The sequence below is a fragment of the Populus euphratica genome, unplaced genomic scaffold, assembly GCF_000495115.2.
Source record: "Populus euphratica unplaced genomic scaffold, PopEup_1.0 scaffold207.1, whole genome shotgun sequence".
Classification (NCBI taxonomy): Eukaryota; Viridiplantae; Streptophyta; class Magnoliopsida; order Malpighiales; family Salicaceae; genus Populus; species Populus euphratica.
In genome coordinates this window covers 104759-131898 of record NW_011500092.1, presented here as the reverse complement: position 1 = coordinate 131898, position 27140 = coordinate 104759, and the positions used below count along the sequence as shown (strand labels likewise).

Sequence of the window (27140 nt, the reverse complement as noted above, 5' to 3'; positions counted from 1 at the left end):
ATGTAAAGCCACCAGTTTTGCAAGCTATCCCACAATGGCTTCAACAAAACTGTTTATTATCTTGCCCAAAGTATTGTTCGTTGTTTTGTCCAAAACATCCCATCCTCTAATACTAATTGCCACAAGGTTGACTTTCTCGTCAAAATCTATGCTTCTATATGATAGTTTAGCCCCCACCAGACTCAACCTTCCCCTTGTCGAACCACTTGTCTTTACCTAGCAACTAAGTGTTTCCCCTTACCAAAAAGTTCCTCTCACACTATCCCATGTTGTAACACAAGTGGAAATACAAAAGTAGAGAAGATATACACAGTTTAACACACTGAATTTTAAGAATAATCTCAACATTTTATTAATCTCAACGAAAAGAATACACAAGTCTATTTACGTTGAATTATAAGAATAATCCCAAACTTTTATTAATCTCAACAAAAAGAATACACAAGTTTATTTGTGCATGCGATGCACAATGATTTTACCTACTCATAGAACTTACATGCTACACACTTACATATAAACTATATAAAGACTACATGCAAGTTTTGTGAACAATCAAATGCTAATAACTGCCCCAACTATTGCATCTCCCTTGGCTTGCCACCCAACAAACCAGTTGTCTATTCTACCAACTCAAGTGCTGCCAAAATAGGTGTGCTTGCATGCTTTAAAATATTTGTCGTCCAAGTCAGAATTCGTCACATCAACCTATATCTTGCTGAATTGTTAGACGTACATTGCTACCTAATCTATCAGTGTACATACATGCTGTCATTGCTTATACATGTTGTCATTTGTTCTAGTAGTGTTTTCAACAAGCTTTGGACTATCTATCATCTAGACTCATCGTCAACCCCTACTGTCAATTTTGTCGATGTTGCTGATTTTGACACTGTCCCTTGAGTTGCCACTGTTCAATGTGTCGTTTCAACACTGTTTTTGTCAACATATCCCTAACAAATTTAACTCCGTTACAACTATCATGGCCAACATCAAAGCCATCAATGTTGATTCCATGAATAAAATTTAGAATAACTAATAGAATTTAGAAGCTTTAATTTGCAGGGTAAGTTTTCCATTCCATTATCACCTAATTACTATCATTAACCTGGCCCAAGTCTCAGGTCATGAATGAGTTAACTTGCAAATCAAATAACCAACTCAAGTTTTTTTTTTTAAAAAAAAAAACTAATAAAACCTACCTCGAGCCAGGTTTCAAGTTGGTATATCACCAGGTCAAGCTGGACTTTATAACACTATCAAATGAAAACATGTTATACTGACAACCCACTAAAGGAACTAAAACAATTCTACTTGGATAGAGCCTTTTGGTTCATGGAACGATCAAATTAGCTTCATCTTGTACATCAACACAGATTTTGAATAGAGTTGGAATTAAAAGCAAGTGCAGATTGGGATTCTTCATTCCCCATGACACAATAAACCCTCTTGATGAACAATATGTCAAGCCAAGTTGATTTTCTCCCTCCCCTGCATTTTTTTTTCCTTTCATTTGGATTCTAAGTTCTAATCCATTGGAAATGCAAAACGCACATATTAATATATTCTATTTGCTGACACAGTATTATATATATATATATATATATATATATATAAAGAACATGGTCTTACAAAGAGAACATGGGAAACAACTCACAATCAAGTATCTTCCGATCTTCACTCGCCAATTTCTAGCAGCAGGAAGTTCAACCATCCAATATATCTCAAGAAAAGTTGATATAGTTCACAATTTCTGAATCGCCAAAGCTTCAAAATTTCTACTAGCAGGGTTTCCCTGATTTTAGGTTCTTGGTCACTCTGTAATGCTGCTCAATGTGAAGACTAGATCAAGCAGCGATGTGAAATCTTTGTATGCAGCGAACTGCATAATTACAAAAAGTTCATGACAAGCGGCAGTGCCAATTATATTTGCAATTCCAGAAGAATCAACCAACGAGAATAAACAATGCACTAGAAAATTCAAAACAACTTCCTAACTAAAGAGATAGTGCCTCAATAATGGATATCAAAGCCAAAGAAAAGTAACCCAATCAATGAAATAACAATCTTCAGAAGTGTTGGGAGAAATTTCTAACAGATGCTTGGATAAATTTGCTTCATCCTATCCTTTTCACAATAAAACATCAAGATTTTGTAGATGATAGGCTTCTAAACACAAATGGTAAAACACCACATACCTACAAGTCCTCATTAGCATTCACAATCGAGAAACTTTAGCTTGTCTTTCAAAATGATAACTCATTTCATGGGTCAGGCTAGCTCACTAGCATAGAGAACAGTTGTTATATCAGTTCACATATCACAACTTTTCCTCTGTAAACCTGTACAAACTCCTCAAACAAGCAACAAAACCAGTTCCTTTAGTTTGCATTGGTTGCAACCTCATGAATTTCATTGTACGTGCCAGTTTCCTCGTTGAATAAGTACCTGACCATAAAAAGCAAGAAAAATCAATTAGCTTGTGGGCCATGTATTATTGCAACCACATGCCTGTGGATATCTCATTTAATGACTGCCACCAACTTAACTAAATTCCATTCACCCGACACTCAAGAGGGAAGTCTGTTTTCATTTTTCCTTCTGTTTTGGTTCAAAAGTAGGACACAAAACCAAGTGCATCCTCCTCTCCCATGCTTTGGAGAGGAGATCCATTGGGTTCTTTATTCCCCATGGACATTTGACATTCATAGGGAATCTCTACACAACAATAACAAGATAACATAGAAAGGAATGGTGAAACACCTTCCTATTTATATTGCAAATCATTTGGAAAACCCTCTTAAACAATCGCATGGCCTATTATAAAAATCCTCTGAAAACCTTTCTGCTGCATAAAAAAGCTTATGATGTGCACATAGCTTTGAAACTACACAGACTGATGAAATTAACGAGCACAACACTTCTACAATCTTAATTTGACATGGTTCTCATCAGGCAGTGAGGCAGTGATCTAAGTTGCTCCAAAAAAAGGAAGTGCAGGAAAGTGATCTCAAGAAGTTTAACCAATCCGGCCTGATTCTCATTCTCATGTGCTTGGACATACTAACAGTAGGTATGCTGGTACCATGGATCTGCTTTTCTAGGAACATTTCAAGTGTGGGATGGACCCATTTGATTTCCCTTGGCAATACTCCCACCTTGCTAGATTTTTATTCAGGCCATTATCGCAAAGAAAATATATTATGTTAGCAATCTATTTTATACCCACAACGAAATACAGGGCATTCAAAGACCCAATAGACACCAGCAATAAAGATCTCCATAACTTGACACGAATAGAGACATTTGCCTTAATATGTCATATGAAGCAATGACCGAACTTTATAACGCATGACCTAACTTCTTTATATTGCAATATCTTCAGTTATGGGCTACACAAAACCTTAGACAGGACATCTGTGAGAATTACAACTTTGTTTTTCTTTTGGAGCATCTCAGAAGTACACCTTGGGTAAAACTAGTTAGAGATCACATGTGAGATGTTATACACAAATCTTGAAGGCATCATTATGTTCCTATACTACCAACTATTTATATCTATATATGTTAATCACTTGAATTTCAAACTGGGCATCTATTTCTTTTTCTTTCCTGCACGTGGATATCAAAACAAGGCATGCAAAAAGCAACACCCAAATCATAAATCAAACAACTCATTAAGTTGGGATTTTCTTATATTGTAAGTAAAATGAAATTAAAAAAGAAATTGCAACTTAATTACCATTGCCCTGATGTTGCCTGGCAGAACAGTCCTGTAGATGGGTCATAATAATATCCCAAACTGCTGCTGTAGTAGTACCTGACATGGAGAATCTAATGTTAGTTTGAATTCTATGAAAACCCTAAGCGTATATAACAAAATTGTTTTTGTAGTTTCAGCTACCCCATGTCCCTGGAAAAATAAAAAATTGAAAGATAAGACAGATAAATTGTAGATAATTATTGCAATGTAACCGCAGCTGTAAGATTTGTAAGAAAACAAGATTTTTTAGCCCAAATAACTAAAATCTGTAATATGATGAATTTGGATATATCAATAGTCAAAAGCATCGAGAGCAGAAAGAGATAAAATAATTCAAAATTGCAAAACAAGTCAATTAAAATATGATTTACTGAAGATGTTCCTTACTACTTGCAAACATCCATAAAAACAATCAAAATGTCTACCCACAATACTCTTAAAGGGCCTAAAGGGGATCATCTTTAAAAATAAGAAGAGAATCAAACGATAAAGGAACCAGCTGTAGAAGTAATTTGACACAGCTATACCTAGTCTATCGAAATAAGAATTATTTTGACAGTTCTACAATATAATATTACAAAGTTCTCACTCCATTGAAACATGCACTTTTAAGAAACCTTGTTTCACTTTTTCTGTATCAGATCAAACTCAAATCTTGTCATTCATTTTCAATATTGATCATGAAACAATGTCAATACATAGAAGACCTTGCTTCAGAAGAAATTAACAAACAGTTTGGCTTGAATATTTGGGACAGATACAACAACATTTCTTAGAAAGCTGGGTTATGAATTTTGAACTAACACCACACCATATTGTCAGATTGTCTCTCTAACAACAGCAATTATGGAAGCAAAATGATTAATGAAGTTGATTGCACAAATTCTTTTCTTCAACTTCAATATTTGAGACGGACAACAACAATAAGCTTCAAAAGCTTGGCAATAAATTTTGAACCAATACCAACACCCAAAATTCAGGTTATCTATACTAAAATAACTAAGGAACATTAGCAAGCAAGAACAAGAAAACATGTTGCAAACAGATCAATGATACAAAAAATACTACAAGAAGTTTTATTGCAATTTACTTAAAAGCCTGGAGAGAGGGGGGGGGAGGGAGAGAGTACCCAGAATTCTCATCATAGACATAATCATTTTGCAAGGGTCCAGCTGCAGAACAAGCAATAAAAAGCATTAGTCAAGCATGGGATGCGTAGCTATTTCATCTGTACAACTAACTAAGCTATTATTATTTCATCTCAAAACTTCTACAATACTCAGATAATTATAAAAGCTTACTTCCAGAGATGTCATTAAGACCATCTGATGATGGTTGACAGGCTACATTAGACTTGGTGCCAGGGACCAAATTACTAATGTCAGATGATGCAACAGCTATAGCATTGTCCTCATCATCCTCAAACATGTCGTATGCATTACCGTCATTGCCTGAGATTTCTGCAGTAGATACATTTGGGATTGAAGTACCCACATCCATATCAGAGAGCACTGAAGAGGCTGCACCACGATCAGTCACACCAGATGACAAGTCCTTCTCCATCCTAAAATCAGAATCCTCCAAGACATCACTGATGGACATGCCCTTTCCCCTAGCTAAAGCTAACCTTTCATATCCTTCTAAAGAACGTTACAAAAAATAATTATTCAATAAACACGTAAAAATAATTTCCACACATTTGCAAAAGCCCATGAAGACGTGATGAAAGCAAACTTTTGCAGATAGAAGCTTTTCTAAAACTCATCATCCTGAAACCATGCCTCGTGACATGTATGGATAACACATTTTTGTGGATGTCAATTCAATTAACCATCTGAAAATATTCAATGACAATCCAATAGGACAGCTCAAATTGTTGCATACTATAACAGATTACATAACCATATCCCAATTCTTCTATTCAAAAGTTGAACTGGAACAGAGTATCACTGGTAACATATATAAGGTAAAAGGAAAATTACCAACCTGCCTCACGCCTGAAAACCTCTTGCTTGTCATAATATACATCTGCATAGTGGATGATTAAATCAGTAAGAGTGGACAAAACAATGGAGCAGGGGGGCATAGCAAACAAAAATGAAGACTGAATGGACATCATAAATACTCAGGTATACTTTCCCCTTCAATGAAACCTTGAGAGATGGGGCAAAAACACTTAACTGTACTCGCCATGATCCAACAACTTGTTGGCATCTTCAGTTAGCTGGTCAAACAGAAGCTGTGTCTCAGTCGGCATCTTTTCCTTGCTCTTATTTGATCTTCCTTTCAACCTTCTCAAAGCTTGTAAGACCTGTAAACAAAGGGACCCCTCCACTAATCAATTCTTTTCTTTTCTTTTCTTTTCTTTCTTAGCACTTATTTTTCTACACACCAAACAACAAATAAGTATTTTCAAGTAGTTTACATTAACATAACCAAACATAGGAAAATACTTTTCATCTAAAATATTTCCAAAGACAAATTGTTTTAAAAGAAAAAAATGGAGCCCCAATTCTCAATTTCTCTCTCCTTGACTGCATCATTCAGGAATCCAGTAGTAATAATAAGAAGTTCATAAATTATTTTAATTTAATTCAACTTTAAATTCTCAACATAACAGTTTATCTAGTAATTTTAATCACATAAGATCTATGCCCATTTGGATATCTATTTCCTATTTTACTTGGAATAATTGGGGATTTGGGTGCCGTTATAAATAAAACAGATTCTAATATTTAGGGCTTTGATAATGGAGTTTTGAGTAATTATGGATCGAGTCCTGCGAAGAGTGCGTCCCTCTCTTTTCTCTAAATATTATTCTCATCCTTTCTTCTTCCAAAATCTTCTTGTTACAATATCTCAGGTTACTACTCACAATGAACAACTCCAATTTCTTCTAAACCAAGCCCCTTAACAACTCTTACTCCTATAAACTCAAACCCCTGACAAAAATCCCTAACTCTCTGAATCTCTGGTTCACCACAAGCAAAAACCTTTATGGGATACAAATTCAAAGTTATCCTGCATGAAATTTCCTGCTAAAAAACCTACATAACCATCTTGCATTACTCACAAATAGATAATTAACCATATGCAACTCTAAGCCTGGACTTCAGGTTCAATATACTAGTGTTTTTAATAATACCATGTCCTTGCATAGTAGTAATCAATGACAGCAGGACACTTATCCATGACATATCAAGTGGAACAACTCTAATACAACTTAAATTATGAAAGAATAAACTACTTCAAAAGGGCTAAAAAAATCAAAGAATCAAGCTTCAATCAATTTTACTGTTTCTCCTGGCTCAAGCAAGTTGGCAATGCGCTTCTTCATTGCTCCAATTTCTTCGGAAGAAAGTTCACGGACATCATCTTTGTCATCATGTTCATTAATTCTAACCATAGAGTTTTTCCCAGCATATCTTGGATCAACTTGAATACTATCCAGCCACGCATCCTGCAAAGAACCCATCCACACACAAAGATTGAAAGCAATGCTTTTTTAGTCTTAAACAAGAACACAGACAGTAAGATAGAGTTTGCTTAACCTTGATTTCATTTTGATTGATATATTCAACAAAATTGCCCTCTGCATCAAAATAACCTTCTTCTCTCTCTTTCTCGAGATTAAATGGTTCTATCTGAATGCCATCTTCAACAAAGTTCTCATTCTCCTGCGAAAAGAAAAATCCCCCTTCATAGATTAATTGAGAAAGAGCCCTAACCCTAACCCTAACCATACCTCATAAGCGACTTCAGCAGCAGAGGGATCGTTGGTATCTTCACTAAAAATTTGAGCAGTAATTTCATTGCGAAGAATAGCACGTTCCTTGGCAGCTAGACGAGGATCCTTCCTCTCACTTGGACCTTCTTCTCCAGCTTTGCTTCTGTCCACTATTTCATCTCCACTCTTCACCTTCTTACCTTTAGGAAATCTAACCTTCTTCTGCCTGCAAATTAAAAATAAATAAATAAATCATTACCTGAGGAAAAACTGTATATATATATATGAAGAACCAAATAATAACTTCAGCTCACTTGGATTTTTCAGATTCAGTGTCTTCGATTTCTTCAAGGAAAGAGCGCTTCCGCTTGCTCTCCATTTTTGCTCAATTTTATGAGTTGCTCTCGACAAAAGACAGAGAGAAGGGGGATTAAAGAGAAATAGACTTCGCTTGCCGGCAACTGATGGGGCCCTGGCTTGCTCGTGCTCGGAGTCGATTCAATCTTTTATCTTTTTTATTTCGTAAATGTGAAAAACAACACGTATTTTAATTTGCCGGTAGCCGTGCCAGTTTTCGCCGTGCACTTGGCTGAGTTTTTGTAAAGTAAAAAATTGATGTTCAAGTGCTGTTAAAGTATTTTAAAGAAAAGAAAAAATTCGTGACTTTATTATAAAAAAAATCCATAAAAAAAATACAACATCAATCTCTAAAAATTTAAATATTTAAAAATCAAGTCAGACAAAAAAATAGTTATCCAAAAATATCTAAAAAATTAAAAATTAATAAATTTAATTGAGATTGCTAAAACTTATAGATAGATAATGTGAATAAGACGACTAAATAAAAAATAAAATAAAATTTTTCAATTCTTAATGAAAATTTATTCATTGAAATCATTTAAATTTTTAATAACAAATTTGCTTGAAATTGATATTAAAATGATTTTTGTATTTTGAATAGGTTTAAAATTTCAAAAATTATCTATAAAAAATAAACAAATCTTTTTTCAAAAATAACATCCCTAAAAAAAACCCGAATTAAACGCTTGACAGCATGATCTAGCTGAGGAGTAATAAAAAATAAGGCTAACTACATGATTTTCTTTCTAAGAAAACACAAAATGTAAGGCAAAGCTAACGACCTTTGAGATAAAGGTTTATAGGTAAATAAATATGTTGATATCATGTTATTTCTAGAAATCAAGATCACAAGATGTGACTTGAGTAAATAAAAACAAAAAAGTCATCATAGCTTATTATAGAGACTCAAACATTTGAGGGAAAAAACTCCATAAAAAAAAAAAGATCAATATTTCTTAGGTAAATACATATGTATATTAATCCTAATACTTTTATCTTTGACAAGTGTCTTACCACAAATCTCATTTTGAGCATGTATTTAGGCCCTCATCTCTTAGGTAATATATTTTCTAACCCTATCTCATTTTGAGTGCACTTTCAAACCTTCATTCTTCGGATATTGTGTTTTTTAGCCTCATCTTCTTTTTTTCAAGTGTGTTTTTGAGCCCTTATCTTTTAGGTAATATGTTTTTTAACCCTATTTCCTTTCGAGTGTATCTTTGAGCCCTCATGTCTTGGGTAATGCGTTTTCTAACCCTACCTCATTTCGAGTGCAACTTTGAGCCCTTATCCTTCAAATAGTGTGCTTTTTAGCCCCATCTTTTTTCTTTTGAGTGTATTTTTTAGCCATCATCCCTCGAGTAGTGCATTTTTAAGCCCTCATCTCTTGTTTTGAGTGCACATTTGAGCTCTCATCTCTTGTTTTGAGTGCACCTGTGAACCCTCATCTCTCAAGTAACGTGTTTTCTAACCCTACCTCTTTTCAAGTGCTCTTTTGAGCCTTCATCTCTCAAATAGTGCTTTTTCTAACCCTATCTCTTTTAGAATGTGCCTTTAAGCCTCAACTTAGGTAGTGCGTTTTCTAACCGCACCTTTTTTCAAGTATGCCTTTAAGCCCTCATCTCCTAGGGAGTGCGTTTTCTAACCCTGCCTCCTTTCAAGTGTGTCTTTGAGCCCTTATCTCTTAGGTAGTATGTTTATAACCCCTACCTCCTTTTGAGTGCATCGTTGAACTCTCATCTCTCAGATAATACTCCTTCGAGCCTTATCTATTTTCCTCTAAGTGCTCTTTTGAGCTCTTATCTCTTAGATGGTATGCCTTAGCCTTATCATGTTGTCCCTTCAAGACATCTTTGACCAAATTAAAAAAAAAAATAAAAGTAGAGGGACCAAATTGAAATTTGCTCAAACCCTTAAATTAAAACCTTAAAAAGTCTAAAACGATGTTGTTTTGAATAGTAAAAAAAAGGACCAAATGACTTGTAATTTAGGTACTATTTATCTTCTTTTTCTTTCCTGAAAAAGCTACTTGGGTGACTACTTTTTAGAGACATTTAATGCTTCATCTCTCAATCAAACCAGACAAATCGTACACTACTATGATAACTTGACACTTGATCATACCTCGATGTGGTTCTTTCTAATCAATTGACACCAAAGCAATTATGACGTCTGTCTAAAGAGACTAACTCAAACAACCTTCAACTACTAAAATTTGACAGTTTATAATGATCACTTTGAATCAATGATTGAGACCCTTCCAGTTTGAATTAAGGGTCAAGATTAGTCCTTGAAAAAATAAAATATCCCTTTTCCACCCCCTATAAAAAAGGGTGGATTCCATACATTGAGAAGGAAGAAATCAACGTGCAAAGTTTGGAAAAACTCAGTTCATCCCTTAGTTTTTCGTCTGCTAGCCTTTTTTTTCTCTTCCACCATCATAACTTTGGTTTCTTCAACCACCTGCACCTTAGAATCACCATATCCAACAACGATCCAACACCCTTGCAACCTCATTTCCTCACCAGCATTAGGTGCAACCATCGTAAGCTCTATCTGTCTCCCCTACACAATAATCCTTGTCAACCCCTTTTCCAACTAACCAACAAAGCTTCCGTAAACTACCAACACCTCCATCTTTCTCACGCCAAACCACCTAACACAACCACCAACCAATCATTTTCGTGCCAGGTAATCAACTTCACTCCCCCTTGTTTTTCTTATTCCTTTACATGTAAACATGCAAAATGTGAATTATAATTCATGTTTTATTATTTACATGAATTGGGTTGAGCCAGTCACTAAGTTGTGCTAAGCTAGGTTGGGTCTAACCCATTAAAAAAAAAGAGAAAAGAAATGCCAAGTATGTTGGGATGTATGTCAACTCGACCCGGCTAAGTCTAGCCTAGATGGTTGGGTCGGGCCTTAAGCCAGTATATTTAATAATACTATAATAATATTAATATGTATATAACATATTTTTAAAAGGGCATTTTAAAAATATTTATGAGCTCCTTATATGTTTTTCTAATAATTTTGTATAATATCATGCTATAAACATACACTGTAAGTTACAGACCCAGTATTAAAAATACTCGGTTTCTTCCAAAACTTTAAAAAAATTAAAAATAAAATTTCATTTCATAAAATAAAAAATGTTTTGATTTTGTGCATAAAGTCGAATCCTAAAAATTTTTCAAGCATATTTTCATAAAAAAACAAAAAATTTCATCTTTATTATATTTTACAATGTAAAATGGATATTATAACTAGTTTATGATTATTCGTTAGGGTTTTAACAAAATATCAAAAATCATTCACTAATCATTTTGTTCAATTTATTTTTAAAATGTTAGGATTTAGTTGTAGACTTTGATATTTGAAGCTATAAAATTACATCTTAAAGTATATCCTTAGGTATTAAAATTACAAGGTGCAAAATAAATGTAATGTTAAAATTTAGACGTTAAAATGATTAAGATTTAATTTGATAAGGTAAAAACTTTCTTATAAATGAAAATCTGCCTTGAACCTTAGACAAGATCAATGGACAAAAATACAACTTAGAATAGCAATCAAACAATAAACAGTTTATCTTAGGTAGGGTGTACTAAGGGTAATGCATCTTCTCCTTACACAATCAGTCCCTTACCTAAACTCTCACAGACCATATGTCTCTTAGTAACCATAATATTAGATGATAAATCTTGAACCTTATAATTATAACTTTATGATTATACCCAAAACTCTTTCTTTCCAACACATCTTAGGAGGCAGACTCGTCATTTTCGATGTCACGCACCCGGTAACAATATATACAATACTTCACAAACAAACTTACAAACTACTTCAATATGTAAAATAGAAACCAAAAATGTATCTCATTGCAAGATCTATAATCAATACATGTTAAACAACATCTCAAGCATTCATGTGCTGCAAGTGTTAATTATTTGTTTATCTAAATTATTGTCAGAAAATGGAAGTATATAATAAAATAATTTATATCCTTAAAACTTGTTCAAATATTAATGGATTAATATTCAAAAGCCAAAAAAAAAGTGGTATGAAAGAAAGGAAATATAAAGACTTGCAAAGCAAAAAAGAGAAAATGAAAAAAAAAACATATGGAAAGAGTATATATAGAAACTATTTATTTTTACATTTCAAAAGCTTTTTTAAAAAAATAGTTTTTTTAAATTTTTTTCTTTGCTTCAAAATAATATTTTTTGGTAATTTGGAATTGTATTGACATATTGATATCAAAATGAATTTTTAAAAATAAAAAAGTATTATTTCAATGCATTTCCAAATGAAAAGCAACTGCCACTATAATACTAAATAGGCTCTTAATAAATCGATTAAGTGAAAAAAAAAAACTCATGAATAGATAAACACACAATCATAAGTTATCAAAGATTATAAAAACAAATGATAAACTTTAAGTAAAAGAAAACCATTTGAAAACTTATGAATATTGTGGCATTAATCACCCAAAAACCTAAATAGAACAGACTCTAATATCTATTTTAAAAAGATTTTTAAAAAAATAAAAGGAATGATGAAATCATGTAAAGAAGCACAATTATTTATTTAGTGGGCTCTATAATTTTTACAATGCTATAAAAAACAATGTCAAATAGTTAAAACAAATTATTATGTCCTAACCTATAAAGCAACCAACATCAAACTTAATTACAGACATATCACTATAAAACCTTTAAAACTAATATGTTAAAAACTTACAATAATAATAACATAGATATCAATGATCTGTGACATAACCAAAAGATTGATGTCTTTTTTCAAGTGTAGGAATGTTGAAGTAATAAATAACTCAGCAAGATTAGGGTTGGACCACAGAGAGGTTAACTATATAATAATAATAATAATAATAATAATGAGTTAAATAGGACTTCAAGATGTAAGATTAATGTGAGGATTAAACAATGATAAAAATAAATATCAAAATTAGAGAATTCACTAATGGTATTTCAAACAAGTATAGTATAAACTCTTTTTATTACTCAACTGGAAACTTCACACAAAGACAATTCTAATCGGATGATTTATCATTAATAACTCATTATAAATTATTAACATGATCATATTAATTATCTTATTTAAGTAACATCAAACTTTTCAATATTATCAGGAATTCATGATACTAACTTATGTTAACAACAAATAAAGTTCCTTTCATAGGACAAATATAGGTTATATCATATGGTTGGCTATGAAAGTGTCAAACATTTATTGTACCAAGTGTAATACAATATAAATTTAGATTAACCATTTAACAAGTAAGGTATTAAGAATTAATAAGATAAAAATGATAAGACATGTTAATAGCAAATTGTTTAGGATACAATCATTGAAGTCCATATTGAATTTATATTATGCTTATCCTAACACCATTAATGAAACCTTTTCACATTGATATTATAAATTTAACTAAACATAATGAAGAAGGGAAACATAGATAAACAAGATAAAAACATAATTATATAAGTATAGAAAGGAAATGAAAAGTATAAACAAGAGATTAATGAAAGCAAAACTTAAGCATTACAAAAATATAAAGAAAGAGAGCAAGAACATAATCTTGATTTGAAAACCAAGATGCTTAAATGCATGGCAAATGCCTCATTTTATAAGCTAAAATTCAAAACTATTGATTTGATGACTAATTGTTGAGTGGGTGACCACCTCTTGACTTTATGTCAATCCTTATCTTTTTTCTGAATAAAACATCATTGATAATATCATAATTTGAATAGATAGTCTTCATGAAAGTTATGAAAAATTGTCTCAGCTTTCCAACAAAAAAGAAAAAAATATCAGTGCATTTGGACTTCTAAAACTCGAGATATGGGCCGAGCACTGAACACTGTTTGGGTTATAAGACAGATTCAAACTTCTTTTTTTATGCTAAGATTTGGATTTCCAAATGATAGAATTGAATCTTGAACTTTTATGAATATTTTAGGTCTATATCGTAGCTTTCTAGTCATATAAACTAAACTAAAATCCAAAATCTATAGCTCTATATATGACCAAATGATTGAGCAATGTTTCAGTTTGAATTGAATCAACATCTCTTTTCTAAGCTTAGCTTTTTATTTCTCTTCTCAATTCCAGTAATTAAACTCATCAATTAATCATTTAATTTATATGATAGGCCTATATTTAAAATGAATATTTACCATAAATTAAAGGTATCTTATAATATGAAACTTGTTGTTATAAAACATACTCTAGTTAAGGAGTTAAAGATACTTTAAGTGGAAAACGATGATATAAAACCTTGATAAAAATACACTTTTAAGTACTAATCAATAAATATACCATAATTTATAAAATGAATATTAACACTCGATTCAAAATATATTTTTCACATATTTATTTCAAACTAACACGATTTCACTAGTTTCCACTAAATTCTTATTCTCCCCCCAATACATGTACCTTGGTCATCCTTAAAGATCATTACCATTTGTTGTTTTTTCTTTAGTTTTAACTAATTTCTACTCTAGCTGACATGTATTCCATGTCATTATAACAATTTTACATTTAAACATATTTTTCTCTAAATTTTGTTCAAAAACCCTAACTTCAAATGAAGTTTTCACCCAAAATTGTCCCAAATCCAAAACAAAAAGAAATAATTGGTGAGAAACACATTAAAAACTGCTTTTGAGTTTAATTTATGGTTCTTCTTGTAGGTTTCTCGTCTTTTAATTCTTCTCCCTTAAAACCTTATGTTTCTCTCTCATGCTTCTAACTTTTTATCTTTTAGACTTTCCCTTAAATTCACATATTAATTGCCTTTTCCCTTTATAATCTATCAAACATACAATTAACATGTTTTAATAAGAAGAAATCTCTCAAAACTTTCAGACAAAAATGAAGATCAAGCTATTCTTCTCAAAAAATGAGGCTAACCAACTCTTTTAAAGTAGAAAGGGGTTATTTTGCCATTATTTATAGAATTTCCCCTTCTTAATAATTTGTTTTATTCCTTGTAGTTTTTTCGATCACTAGTATTTTTGTATATTAATTTATAAAAAATTTTAATGTTTCTCAACTAAATTTTTAGGACTTTTTCCCCTAATTATTACCTTTTTTCTTATTAATTTATTTTTTTCCATTATAATTTATTATCGTTACTAGAAAAAATTAAAATTTCTAACCCAAAAGTCAATAAACATTCTGCCTATTTAAATTCATCAAAAAGTTTTCAATAACTTCCTAAAATCTTACTTTATTTCAATTTTTTTTAATTGTTAGGCCTATATCAGTCTATAAAAACTAAAAGATATATGTTTGATAAAACAATCATGACTCTAACTTGATAAAAACTTGTCGATATTGATTTTTATTATCTATTTGAAAATAAATATTTACATACATATACACATGCAAAAATTTCAATAATGAGGCTAAGCCATTATGTTCCAAATAAACATGTTGCAACCTACATCCCAGCCCCATCGTGAAGTATTGGTTTACAGAAGTAGGCTAGTTCAGGTAGACTAAAAAAGTGGTGATGGCTACCTAGTTGACATTGTTGTTGTCTACATGGGGCGTTGAGTTTTTATTGGTAAGGATAATGGCTATAGTGTGAAGGATGGGCTGTCAATGGTGCTGGGGTGAGCAACGCTGTTTATAATGGTGGTTGTTGCATTAATGGCCGAGAAAAATGAAAGGGGAGGGCTATCACAATTCCTTTTTTTTTACTCTCTTTTATCTTTTTCTCTCTATTTTTCCCTGCACAAAAATTTCTTTCTTTTTTCAACTCAATTTTTTTCTCCTTTTCCCTTTATTATCCATCTTTTTTTTACACTACCTTATATTTTTTTTTAATTCTTATCCTATATTCTATCTTTTTACCTTTTATTTTCTCTTCTCCTATCTCAGTCTATAACCTTCCACATCTTTCTCTCTCTCTGTTTTTTTTTTTTATCATTCTTAAATTGCTTGGGAAAGGGGTTAGAAATGTTCATATTAGTCCTTTATATCATCCTTAAGTATTATTGTGCTCATTAAGCTTTTTGTTTCTTTTATTGTCATTACTTTTTTACTATTTTTTCAGAACTTTAATTTTTAAAAACTCATTAAAATAAAAATGATAAATGAAAAGGTTGTTGAAAATCATGAAATGGCAGAGAATTTGGCTATATTGCATCAAAAATGCACTTTCACAGTGCAAGTATAGGTTATAACATATTGTTGACTATGAAAGTGTCAAACATTTGTTATACAAAATGTTATACAACACAAATCTAAATTAATCATTTAACAAGCAAGATGTTAAGAATTAATAAAATAAAAATGATAAATCATGTTAATAGCAAGTTGTTTAGGATATAAGTATTGAAGTCCGTATTGAGTTTATATTATACTTATCCTAATACCATTAGTGAAACCTTTTCACCTTAACATAATAAACTTAGCTAAATATAATGAAGAAGATAAACATAAATAAACAAGAGGAGAACATGATTATATAAGTATAGTAAAGAAAATGAAAGACATAAATAAGAGATTAATGAAAGCAAAACTTAAGCATTACAAAAATATAAAGAAAAAAAAGCAAGAACATGATCTTAATCTGAAAACCAAGATGCCTAAATGCATGACAAATGCCTTTTTTTATAGGTTAAAATGTGAAACTATTGATTTGATGACTAATTATTGAGTGGGTGGCTATATCTTGATTTATAACAATCCTTATCTTCTTGTCTGAATAAAAGATCATTGTTAACATCAGAATTTGAATAGACAGTCTTCATGAAAGTTTTAGGAAATTATCTCAGCTTTCCAACAAAAAAATCGATGCATTTGGACTTATAAAAGTCGAGATATGGGCTGAACACTAAATAGTATCTAGGCTGCAAGACAGATTCAAACTTCTCTTTCGATGCTAAAATTTAGACTTCCAAACGGTAAAATTAAGTCTTAGACTCTTCATAAATGTTTTAGGCCTATGTCTTAGTTTTCTAACCATATAAACCAAACTAAAATCTAAGATCTACTGCTCTAGATATGACCCAATGATTGAATAGTGTTCTAGTTTGAATTGAATCAACATCTTTTTTCTAAGCTTGACCTTTTCTTTGTCCTTTCACTTTTAATAGTTAATCACATCAATTAATTTTTTAAATTGAGAGATATGCCTGTATTTAAAATAAATATTTACCATAAATTAAAGTTATTTTATATTAACAGACTTGTTATTATAAAACATGCTTAAGTTATAGAATTTAATGATATTTTAAGTGCAATATGATGATATAAAGCTTTAATGAGAATGTAATTTTCATTACTAATCACACCCCCAACCAGCTTATTATTAGTCCCTGGTAATTAAAACGTTAACAATAAAAAACAATTTGCAAATTCCACAAAGTAAGACATTCATCATTCAACTTTCATTAAATTTATATATTTGTTTCATACTTCTTAACAAGATAATAATAAACGTTTCTTTTATGCTCAATATATCAACACATAATTATGGGTCTTTACTTGAAAGAAAACAAACTTTTGTTCTAATGTTTAAGGTCAACTTCCTTGGGTTGGGATTATTTTTTTTTTCTTTTTTTTTTTTAATATATATACATATAACTTAAAAAACAATGCATCTTTAACCAATGTAACAAGCTTTAGGCTAATAATTCCCAAACCATTTAGTCTTAAAGCATTAGGTGTGAATACACCCCTTCAAGCTTAGTGACTCGGGTTGTAGATACTAATACATAGATAGTGCAATGTTTGATTTCGTTATGCTTTTCTCCTAAACCCATATAACAAGCAATAAGCCAATAGCTTCCAAGTCAGTTGACTTTAGGGTATTAGGTATTAAAACACCTCTTTAAGCTTAATTATTTAGGTTAGGAAGGCTACAAAACCAAACTTATCTATATTTTCATTATAATCAATATTATCATTTTATTTTTTTTGTAAATTATATAATATTCATTTTCCTTAGTTGTTACTTTTAACAAAAAAACATAAAAAATGTAATGATCCAATATGCAACCAACAATCATATATTAAAGTATGTGTGTGAAAATGAAGATTGAAGAATACTTGTTAAATCAGTATAAGAGTAGAATCATGTAATAACAATGCGAGAGTTTGTAAACCTGAATATTTCAAGAAGTATTCTGATAGATCTTGTTAAGAATGTTTACTAGGATATATCTCAAAAGTCCCTTTAATAAAATGACTCATTTACTCTATCATTCTAATAATAACAGTTTTGCAAATGGTTTATAAAATAGAAAACATAGTTACTTTTATTTTTTAATATCAACTGCTACCCTCTATTCCCAACCAAAACGAAACATTGTCCTCAATGTCCAAAAGAAAAAAGATAGAGTATAAAAAACATCACCTGAAATAGGGAACACCAATAAATCTTAAACACACTTAAACAAATATAAAAAATAGCAAACCAAAATAATATGTTATTAATAAAACCAAAAGACACAAGGTTTCACAAACGAAGGGTTAAATTCAATATAAACTTTTTACAACTTTTCTTAGTTAATCAATTTATGCGACTCATACATGGATCAATTACAGGGATGAAAGATTGTAGTTGGTCAATCAATTGTTCAGTAGTGGCAGCAGAGATTATGTTTTGTCATGCCGAAAATATGAGAAATTTCTATTCTATAGCATGATTAAGAAAAGACAATAAATTATTATAAAAACCTTTAACATTTAATAGACCTCTGAGTTTATGGTGAGTGTGCAATTGGACCGAAGAGAAAATATAAAATATTTGTTCCAATGTGTCCAGATCACCTAGTAAGGCAATAAAGGCGCCAGCATGGTTAAACATTGCATTCATTTAATTAGACATTGTGGAGACCTGTAATTTTTCAATTGTGTTTTCAATGATGTCCCCTTTGACTAAAGCCTTGGGGACGATCCCAAAAACTTGACTACTTTCTAAAAATACAGCTATTGACACACTCCCCATTAACTAAAGGTTGCCTCCCCCATATACTAAGACATAGGCCTAAAACTTTCATGAGGAGACCAAGATTCAAAATGATCATTTTCAAGTTGAAATTATAGCAACAATGGAAAAGTCAAAATCTGTCTTGCAGCCTAGATATTATTCAGTGTTCAGCCCATATCTCAAGTTCTAGAAGTCCAAATGATCCTTTTTTTTTGTTGGAAAGCTAAGATAATTTCCTAGAACTTTTATAAAGACAATCTATTCAAATTCTGATGTTAACAATGATGTTTTTGTCGGGCAAGAAGATAAGGATTGCCACAAAGTCAAGAGGAGATTACCCACTCAACAATTAGTTATCAAATCAATAGTTCCAAATTTTGGCTTCTAAAAGAAGGCATTTGCCATGCATTTAGGCATCTTGGTTTTCAGATCAAGATCATTTCCTTGCTTGCTTTCTTTCTTTATAGTTTTCATGTTCTAGTTTTATTTATGTTATAGTTTCATTAATATCTTGTTTATGCCTTTAATTTCCTTTAATATACTTATATATTGATGTTCTCATCTTATTTATTTATATTTCTCTTTTTCATAATGTTTAGCAAAGTTTAATATGTCAAGGTGAAAAGGTTTCACTAATGATGTTAGAATATGTATAATATAAACTCAATATGGATTTCAATACTTACATCTAAGAAAGTTTGCTATTAACATGTCTTATTATTTTTATTTTATTAATTATTAATATCTTACTTGTTAAATGATTGATCTAGATTTGTGTTTTATAAAACTTGATATAATAAATTTTTGATCCTTCATAGCCAACTGTATGGTATAACCAATACCTGTGCTATGAAAGGAACTTGATTTATTGTTAACATAAGTTAGCATCATGAATTCCTGATAATATTTAAAAGCATTGGTGTTAATTAAATAAGATAATTAATATGCTCATGTTAACAATGTATAATGAGCTATTAATGATAAATCATCTAATTAAAACCTCTTTTATGTGTGGTTTCCAGTTGAGTAATAAAAAGAGTTTATGTTACATTTATTTTTAATATTATTAGTGGATTCTTTAACCTTGACATTTGTTTTTATCATTGCTTAATCCTCACATTACTCTTACATCTCAAAGTCCTTTTTAACTTATTATTATTATTATTTATAATTTATAAAGTTAACATTCCTGTGATTCGATATCGGTCTTCCTAGTTTATTTATTACTACGACACTTCTACACTTAGAAAGAGACATTAATCTTTTGGTCGTGTCAAATATAGAAGCTAATTGTAAGGGAGAACCAAATAGATAAAGACCTAGTTTTGAGACCAAATATTTGTAACAACAAATGACAAAGAATATGGCATAAAGGGTTAAAATATAAAAGAAGAACAATACCTTTCCTATTAAGGAATATAAACCAATGTAGCAAGCAATAACACAATAAAAAACAAAGCATTTACAAAAACTAAAAAAATCAAAAAAATTATTTGTGAGAAAGAGGAAACTAGAATCCTAAAAGACTAAAAACCGTACATGTCACCATAATATAATTCATGATAAACCTAAGAATTTTTATTAGAAATCTAATCAAACTATAAATCAAATCAACAATAACTGACATATTTTTTACTTAATAAGAAATTGTTAGCATTAAATGCATAAGCATTGCACCTTACAACCATAGAAAATGCTAGTTTAAGATGTCATTAAAAAATAATGGCATGAATAGGTGGCAAATCTACAATCATTAGGAATAAAAACCAAAATTAAATATTAATAAAAAAAATCTTCAGATTACCTATCAATAAAAGGACAAAAAGAAAAAGAAAAGAAAACAAAAAAAAAATAAGAGAAAAATATGCAAATTGAAAGTATAATAAGGATCCACTGAATAATAATATATAAGTAGATGTGCAATAATTTCATAATTAGTTTTAGGTTTTTGCTATTTTTAATTTTAATTTTTAGTGTTAATTTTTTCCACTAAGGTATTTTGCTAAAAAAAAAAAAACCACTAACAAACTTCTAGTAATGGATAAGAGCATCTACATTCATGCTCTTTATTTTCTAACTAAATTTTTAGCTAAAATACCTAAAAAACCATTTTAGCTAACTCTTTAAAAAAAATGATCACATCCATGCTATTTATATTAGATGAACATTCAAGTATATGTTATTCATATGATCACATCTTATTTTTAGCTAAAAAGGTACTTTGAAATCAATCAAAAAATCAAATAGTTGTTATTGTTAGCTGAAAAAGTTATTCTTTCAATTCAGCTCCTTTCTAGTTTTTCAAGTTCGACCTCCAATTCATCTTGAAAATATCCAACTATTTGGATGCTCTACCATATGAAAAATTACATGCAATTTATAGAGATATGCTCTCATAACAAAAGTATAATAATAATATAATTTATCTTTTATATAAAATATGCATGAAAATTTTTAGAATTTTGTCTTATACATACAAACAAAAACACATTTTTGTATCTTTTTAAATAAGAAATGTTGGATTTTTGTATTTTTATAAATTTTTGTATATTTAATATCGGATTAGTATCTTACAATGTAAGTTTACAGCCAAAATATTAAATAAAATGGTTGAAAAATATGTGAAGGACCCATAAATAATTTTAAGATGATCCTTGGATTTTTTTTCAAAATTTTTAGAAATTATTTGTGGTTTATTTACCAAAATAAGAAAAACAAATCAACAAAAAAAATATTGAAAATTCCTAAGGCGTATTTGCTAAACACGTCCCAAGGATAAAAAAAAATGCATTTTTTTCTTTGTAAAATTTTGTACAAACCAAACCATACTCTAAACTTGGAATGGGCTCAACCCAGCCATATAGGTTGGGCTTCTTAGTTAAAGCCCAAAAACACAACCCACAAACAAAAAGGAAAGAATGAAAAAGAGTTTTTTGTGTGAATCTAAGCTAAGAACACCAAGAAATCAATGACGAAACCCAAAAATCAAAGTAAAAACATAGGCTAGATCATGTCAAAATAAAAAGCAAAAAAGTATACAAAATGAAGAACTAATGCACAATTATGTGTTGAAAAGTAATAATACATTTTTATTTTCAACAAATCAAACTTGAAAGTCATGACCCCTAACCTAGGCATTAAAGAGAACTGAGGATCAATTGATCCAAAACATGTAATAAAAGGAATAAAAAATAGCATAGAACACTCATACATAGGTATGAGACTCAACCGAAGCTTATAAGAAAAACAAAAATATCAGATTATGAGGGAATCTAAATTTCAATTGAAGAACACAAATTCAAAATGCCCAAAATGCTAAAACCCAATAAAAAAAAAGCATAAAACCATGAAAATGGACCAAAGCATTGCAAATATAGATTAAACATGCTAAATACAATTTGTTCGAACCATTATAAACAGTAAGAATCCATAAATAGTAGTAAAGCCAGCATAACCAATTACCAATAAGTAGTAAAAATTACATTCATTTATATATAAACATTGTTCTATTAATTTATTTCCCCCTTTCCTAACCTTAAATGTCATGTTTATAGTTCAAGTAAACTTACTATGCTATAAAAAACAGCTCAAGATCAACTAAAACAACAACATCACACTCTGACATATTTTACATTAAAGATATTATTGATTTAATTAAGCCTTAAATCATGCCAAAACAACATTTTAAACTATCATTCATCACTTAATCATAAACTCTAAAGGACAAAATAGACATCAAACAAAACTTGAAAGCACATGATGATTGATGACATAATTAAACATCTTAAAAACAAGCATTTATTGCATTTAAATTGATAAATAACTTTAAACGATGCCTAAAAAATATTTTAGGCAGAAATCTAAAAAATAAAATAAAAAAGGAGGGAGTGTGCTCATTGAGTTACTCACCCTCATTAAAGTTAGAGGTATACATTGTCTAATAATGTTGCCTCATTTATTAGGCATTTCTTGCTTCTTCTTCAAGCCGGAGATCTCTTGTATTTTTTCTTTCAATCCTGTACTCACAAACTCTACCTTTTACCTATTTCCTTCCACTTCTTATTAATACCTTATGGGCTTGTTATCAAGAAACTTTAATGGTTTAATTTTCTTTAATCTTTCTCTTTCTCTTTTCTGTTTCTTCTCTTTAAAAACCCTCATCCTCTACTCAAGAGCAAATGTTCTTTTATAACCAAACTAATACCAAAAATTTCAAAACTCTGATGGTTTTTTGCTAAGAGATTGTCAAGGAAGATTCTTATTCTTTTTATTTTAAAACCTTCCTTTTTAAAATAGGAGGTGTCTGGTGCCTTTTTGTCCTTCCAAAAACCAAAATTACACATGAGAGAATAGCCTAGGAGTCTTTTCTTTCACGATGAATTTTTCTTCAATCATAAATGATTAAGTTAGGTACTTTATCAATATCACTGTGGATATTAAGTCATAAATGTATCATTTATTGACCTAAACCTTTTAGAGGGGATGCAGATATGTCATTAAGAACAAACCACATTGAATTTAGAGGTTTAAAACTTCAAATTCATTAATTGGAATGTGAGCTCTTAATTAGTTTGAATTTGTCAATGTAAAAACGGTTGATCATAGACAAGATATTGTTAAATTCATTGAGTCATGAGGTACAAACATGTGATGATGATAGCTGATCCTTGTAGAGGAGATGTTTCTAAGTTGATTAGTGGTTATAGCTTGTGAGGTGGTCAAAGATGCCATGTTCATTCGCCTGAAAGTGAAAACTCGATCGACCCTCTTGACTAAATGGGATGATAAGAAGACCAAATGACGTTTCACTTGTTTCTTCATTAAAGTCTGAGTGACGTGTTGTTTGTTTAAATCCTAAAAATTAGGGTGTTTAAAATAAGATTGCAGGAAAATTTTAGTTTAGTCCTTGTCTTTCTAATTTAAGCATATGAATCCTTAATTGATCCTAAAGTTCTCAATTTTAGCAATTACAACCCAAGAAACATTGATTTAAATCCTTTAATTTGATCATCCTTTGCCCTTTGTTTTTTGGATTTTAGATTATGCAATTTCACCTTTATTAACTATCAAAATTTTAATTTCTTTAAATATATCCATAATTTGGTTAATTTCAGTCCTCAAACTTATACACCTTATGCACTTTGGTCTTTGGTTTTGAAATTCTTCAATATGACTCTTAATAAGCCTGTGGTCTTTAACTTGCTTTCAATTGAACCCCTAATTCCACCAATTTAGCCTTTTCAAGTTTAAATAATGTCCAAAGTCTTTCTAATTTTTTGTGAGTTAACTTTAATTAGGCCTTCAAACTTGGTTTTTTTCAATTAAGTGCTTGATTGAATTCATAAAACTATTATAAGTTAAATTAAGTCCTTTAACTTAATTAATTATTCCAATTGTGGCCAAATTGACTTTTAAATTTAATTTTTTTTTAATTAGGTCTCTAGTTAAGCCAATTAAACCCATTAAAAGTTTAATTAAGTCCTTAAACTTAATCAATTCCTTTAATTTTGATCAAGTTGAATTTTAATCTCCACCTTTTTTTTTTAATCTTTTGTTAGCTCATCGTGTTAAAATATCTTAATTTGGTTATTTTGGTATGTTGCAACTCGAGAGCTTATCTCTTCATGTCCCAAAAATATTCTTGGATTTTTTTTATTTGTATGTATTTAAAATAATTTTGAGGGGATCCAAAATTGAGTTATGAAATATATTCTCAAGGTGAAACAAGTTTTATAAATTTGCAATTTGGGCAGTATAAATCACAAATATCCTTGTATATGTTTTTTAGCTTGAACTTTACAATTTCCATGCCAATTCAAAATTTATAACTGTAATATCTTTTATGATTATTTTCACCGATACTTTTTAATAAATACAAAGATAAAGAACAAATAGATTAACAAGTTTAGATTTGGGATTATTTAGATTAAAAACAAAATTATAAATGAATAAGCTACAAGATCATATATGTGATTAGCATTGGGATTTTAGAAAGAAAATCTGCCATGAGTATCAACTAATTAGTACAAGAAAAGTTGTGTTTCGCTATCCAAATTTATTTTGTTTCCATGTGTTAACTAATGCATTTTGGTTTAAATGTTATTGTAATTCATAGGCTTTTTTTTGATCAATACATAATTAACACCATAAAGTTTCAGAATTTTAAAAAAGAATCCATATCCAAATTTAAAGTTTCAATTTTTCATACTTCTATGGCCTACAAACCTCTATTTCTGCAAACTCTTTATTTTTTCTTTAATTTCTAAGCCCACAAGCCAACAAATAAAAAACAAAAAGGCCTTATAAAATTTTCAAAAAATACCCTATAAAATATTAGCTTCCAGTGAACTAAGATTCTAATCTACTTGTATGAGAAATCCATAAAATCCTAGTTACATAGTTTTATCATTTGGTTATCATATATGCAAGCTGTTAATATAGGTTTAGGGTTTGCAGACATCCATTATTGTTTAGATTTGAACTAAATAATTTATTCTACGAGACAAATTATTTTTTTTATCAATGTTAAAAAGAATATTAATGTGATATCAAAATTTTAAAATGAATAAAAAAAATCTAAAATTAAAAGAGGTTCCACATATATTAGAGCAATTTCTCAAAAAACAAACAAAAAAATCATGAATCAAGCATAAAAGGGTTAAGAGAAGATATCATAAATCATAATAATAAAAATCAAATATAAAACATCAAAACATAATAAAAAAAATCAAACATGCAGAATTTTTCAACATAAACAAACTCCCAAATGTAAATAAAAAACTTATGTACACATCTAACTAAACAAATCAATAACCATTATATGAATAAATAAAGAAAAATAATCAACAAACGATATTTAATAACTGCCTTAATATAAAAAAAACAAAACTAAAAAAATCAAGAGACAAATATATATCAAGATATTTAATATTGCAAAACAGGTAATTTATCCAATTTTGTTTAATGAATTTATTAATCAAAATAAATTTGTAATATAAACCGACACACACATATTAAATTATTAAATACAATGAAAGAAAAAAAATATTATGTAAGGTTGCACATATTAAAAATATTATGAAAAAACCAGCATTTATTTTTTAAAAAAATTAATATATATAGAATTTGAAAAAAAATCACAGATGAATCATTTCAACCTCTTTAAATATTAAACACAACTAGTATCATTAAAAAATAATCAAAATCTAAAAAAAAGGCTAAATAAGCAAAAAAATCAAACATAATAGGTACTAATTAAAACAAAAACAAAAAAAATATTTTACAAAATACATAGAAAATAAGGCATTAATAAAAAAAATAAAATTAAGTCAAGTATTATTGAGCTTGACAAGTTAGGCTCATTAAACAACAACTCATGTTGGGCCTATTAGATTAAGCACAAGCACGCGTGCCTTTATTTTTTTAAAAGTTAATAGGGGTGGAGTCCTAATCAATTTTTTTTTTTTAAAAAAGATGTGTCACTTATATTAATAGCCGACGTATCATCTTGGATTCCTTGGAATCCAACCATTGTGGTGGCTGGAAAAATAAATCCCAGAGTTTTTCTATAAAAAAACCTATTTTTGACTTAAATCATCTAGAAAACACTCTAAAAACTTTGTTACATGAATCTATGGCCTTTTAAAATACAAAAACCTGACAAAAAAAAATAATCCAAAATCAACCTAAAATTCAAAATCTTTTCAAGCTTATATTTGTTTTTTTTAAGATATGTTCAAGGTAAAAATAAAAATCTCATTTCAACTCCCTTCATTATATAAAACTATTTGCCACAAAAATCAACTGTTTTGATGGTCATAATCATCACCAATGTGTCCACTTTCTCTTTTTATGCTGAAATTTAATAACTCCCTTTCTCTCTCTCATAAAAAAAGATTCAAAAATAAAAAAAATAAATTTCAATGTCAACATTGATTTTTAAAAAATTAAAGGGACCGATTAATCTAATAGCTGAAAAATATAGGGGACTATAATGAATAATAACAGATTTCAAATCCACCTTCTATTCTACCCGTCTTTTCACTTTAGTTTCCTGTTTATTAATTTAACCATTCACTCTTAAAAAAAAAATGTAATTGAGTGTTGATTTGAGTTAAAAAGGACTGAACGATGCAAAATAAAAGTCAGAAGACCAAAACAAAAATTAAAAATACCATGAGAAGATGTACGGTAACGCCATTTTAATATACTTTAACATCCATTATATGTGCAGAGTCATGCAAAAAGTTAAGTACTTCAGCTACGGAAGATTCTTTAAATTCCAAGATTTGAAACAAAAAGAATGAAAGAAATAG

At 29.8% G+C, this 27140-nt stretch overlaps 1 protein-coding gene and 1 long non-coding RNA gene across 4 annotated transcripts; one reads left to right on the top strand and one right to left on the bottom strand.

Moving 5' to 3' along the window:
* Positions 1 to 330: 330 nt before the first annotated feature.
* LOC105109156 (uncharacterized) lies at positions 331 to 8093 on the bottom strand. 3 transcript variants are annotated; one of them, XM_011003767.1, is made up of 12 exons: positions 7802 to 8093; positions 7506 to 7713; positions 7312 to 7437; positions 7056 to 7220; positions 5942 to 6071; positions 5747 to 5788; positions 5062 to 5400; positions 4890 to 4932; positions 3740 to 3817; positions 2196 to 2445; positions 1620 to 1879; positions 331 to 1185 (listed from the first exon to the last, which is right to left on the bottom strand). In XM_011003767.1, exons 1-10 carry the CDS (start codon positions 7864 to 7866, stop codon positions 2379 to 2381), a joined length of 1263 nt encoding a protein of 420 aa, XP_011002069.1. In that variant the 5' UTR covers positions 7867 to 8093; the 3' UTR covers positions 331 to 1185; positions 1620 to 1879; positions 2196 to 2378. The 3 variants fall into 3 exon arrangements, with proteins under 3 accessions (XP_011002069.1, XP_011002067.1, XP_011002068.1); XM_011003765.1 differs by having other exon boundaries at positions 1620 to 2445; XM_011003766.1 differs by having other exon boundaries at positions 331 to 950; positions 1655 to 2445.
* On the top strand, positions 1192 to 2395 carry LOC105109155 (uncharacterized). Its single transcript, XR_839178.1, has 2 exons — positions 1192 to 1596; positions 1630 to 2395. It is a non-coding gene; the product is annotated as an uncharacterized LOC105109155 (long non-coding RNA).
* Positions 8094 to 27140: the final 19047 nt, after the last annotated feature.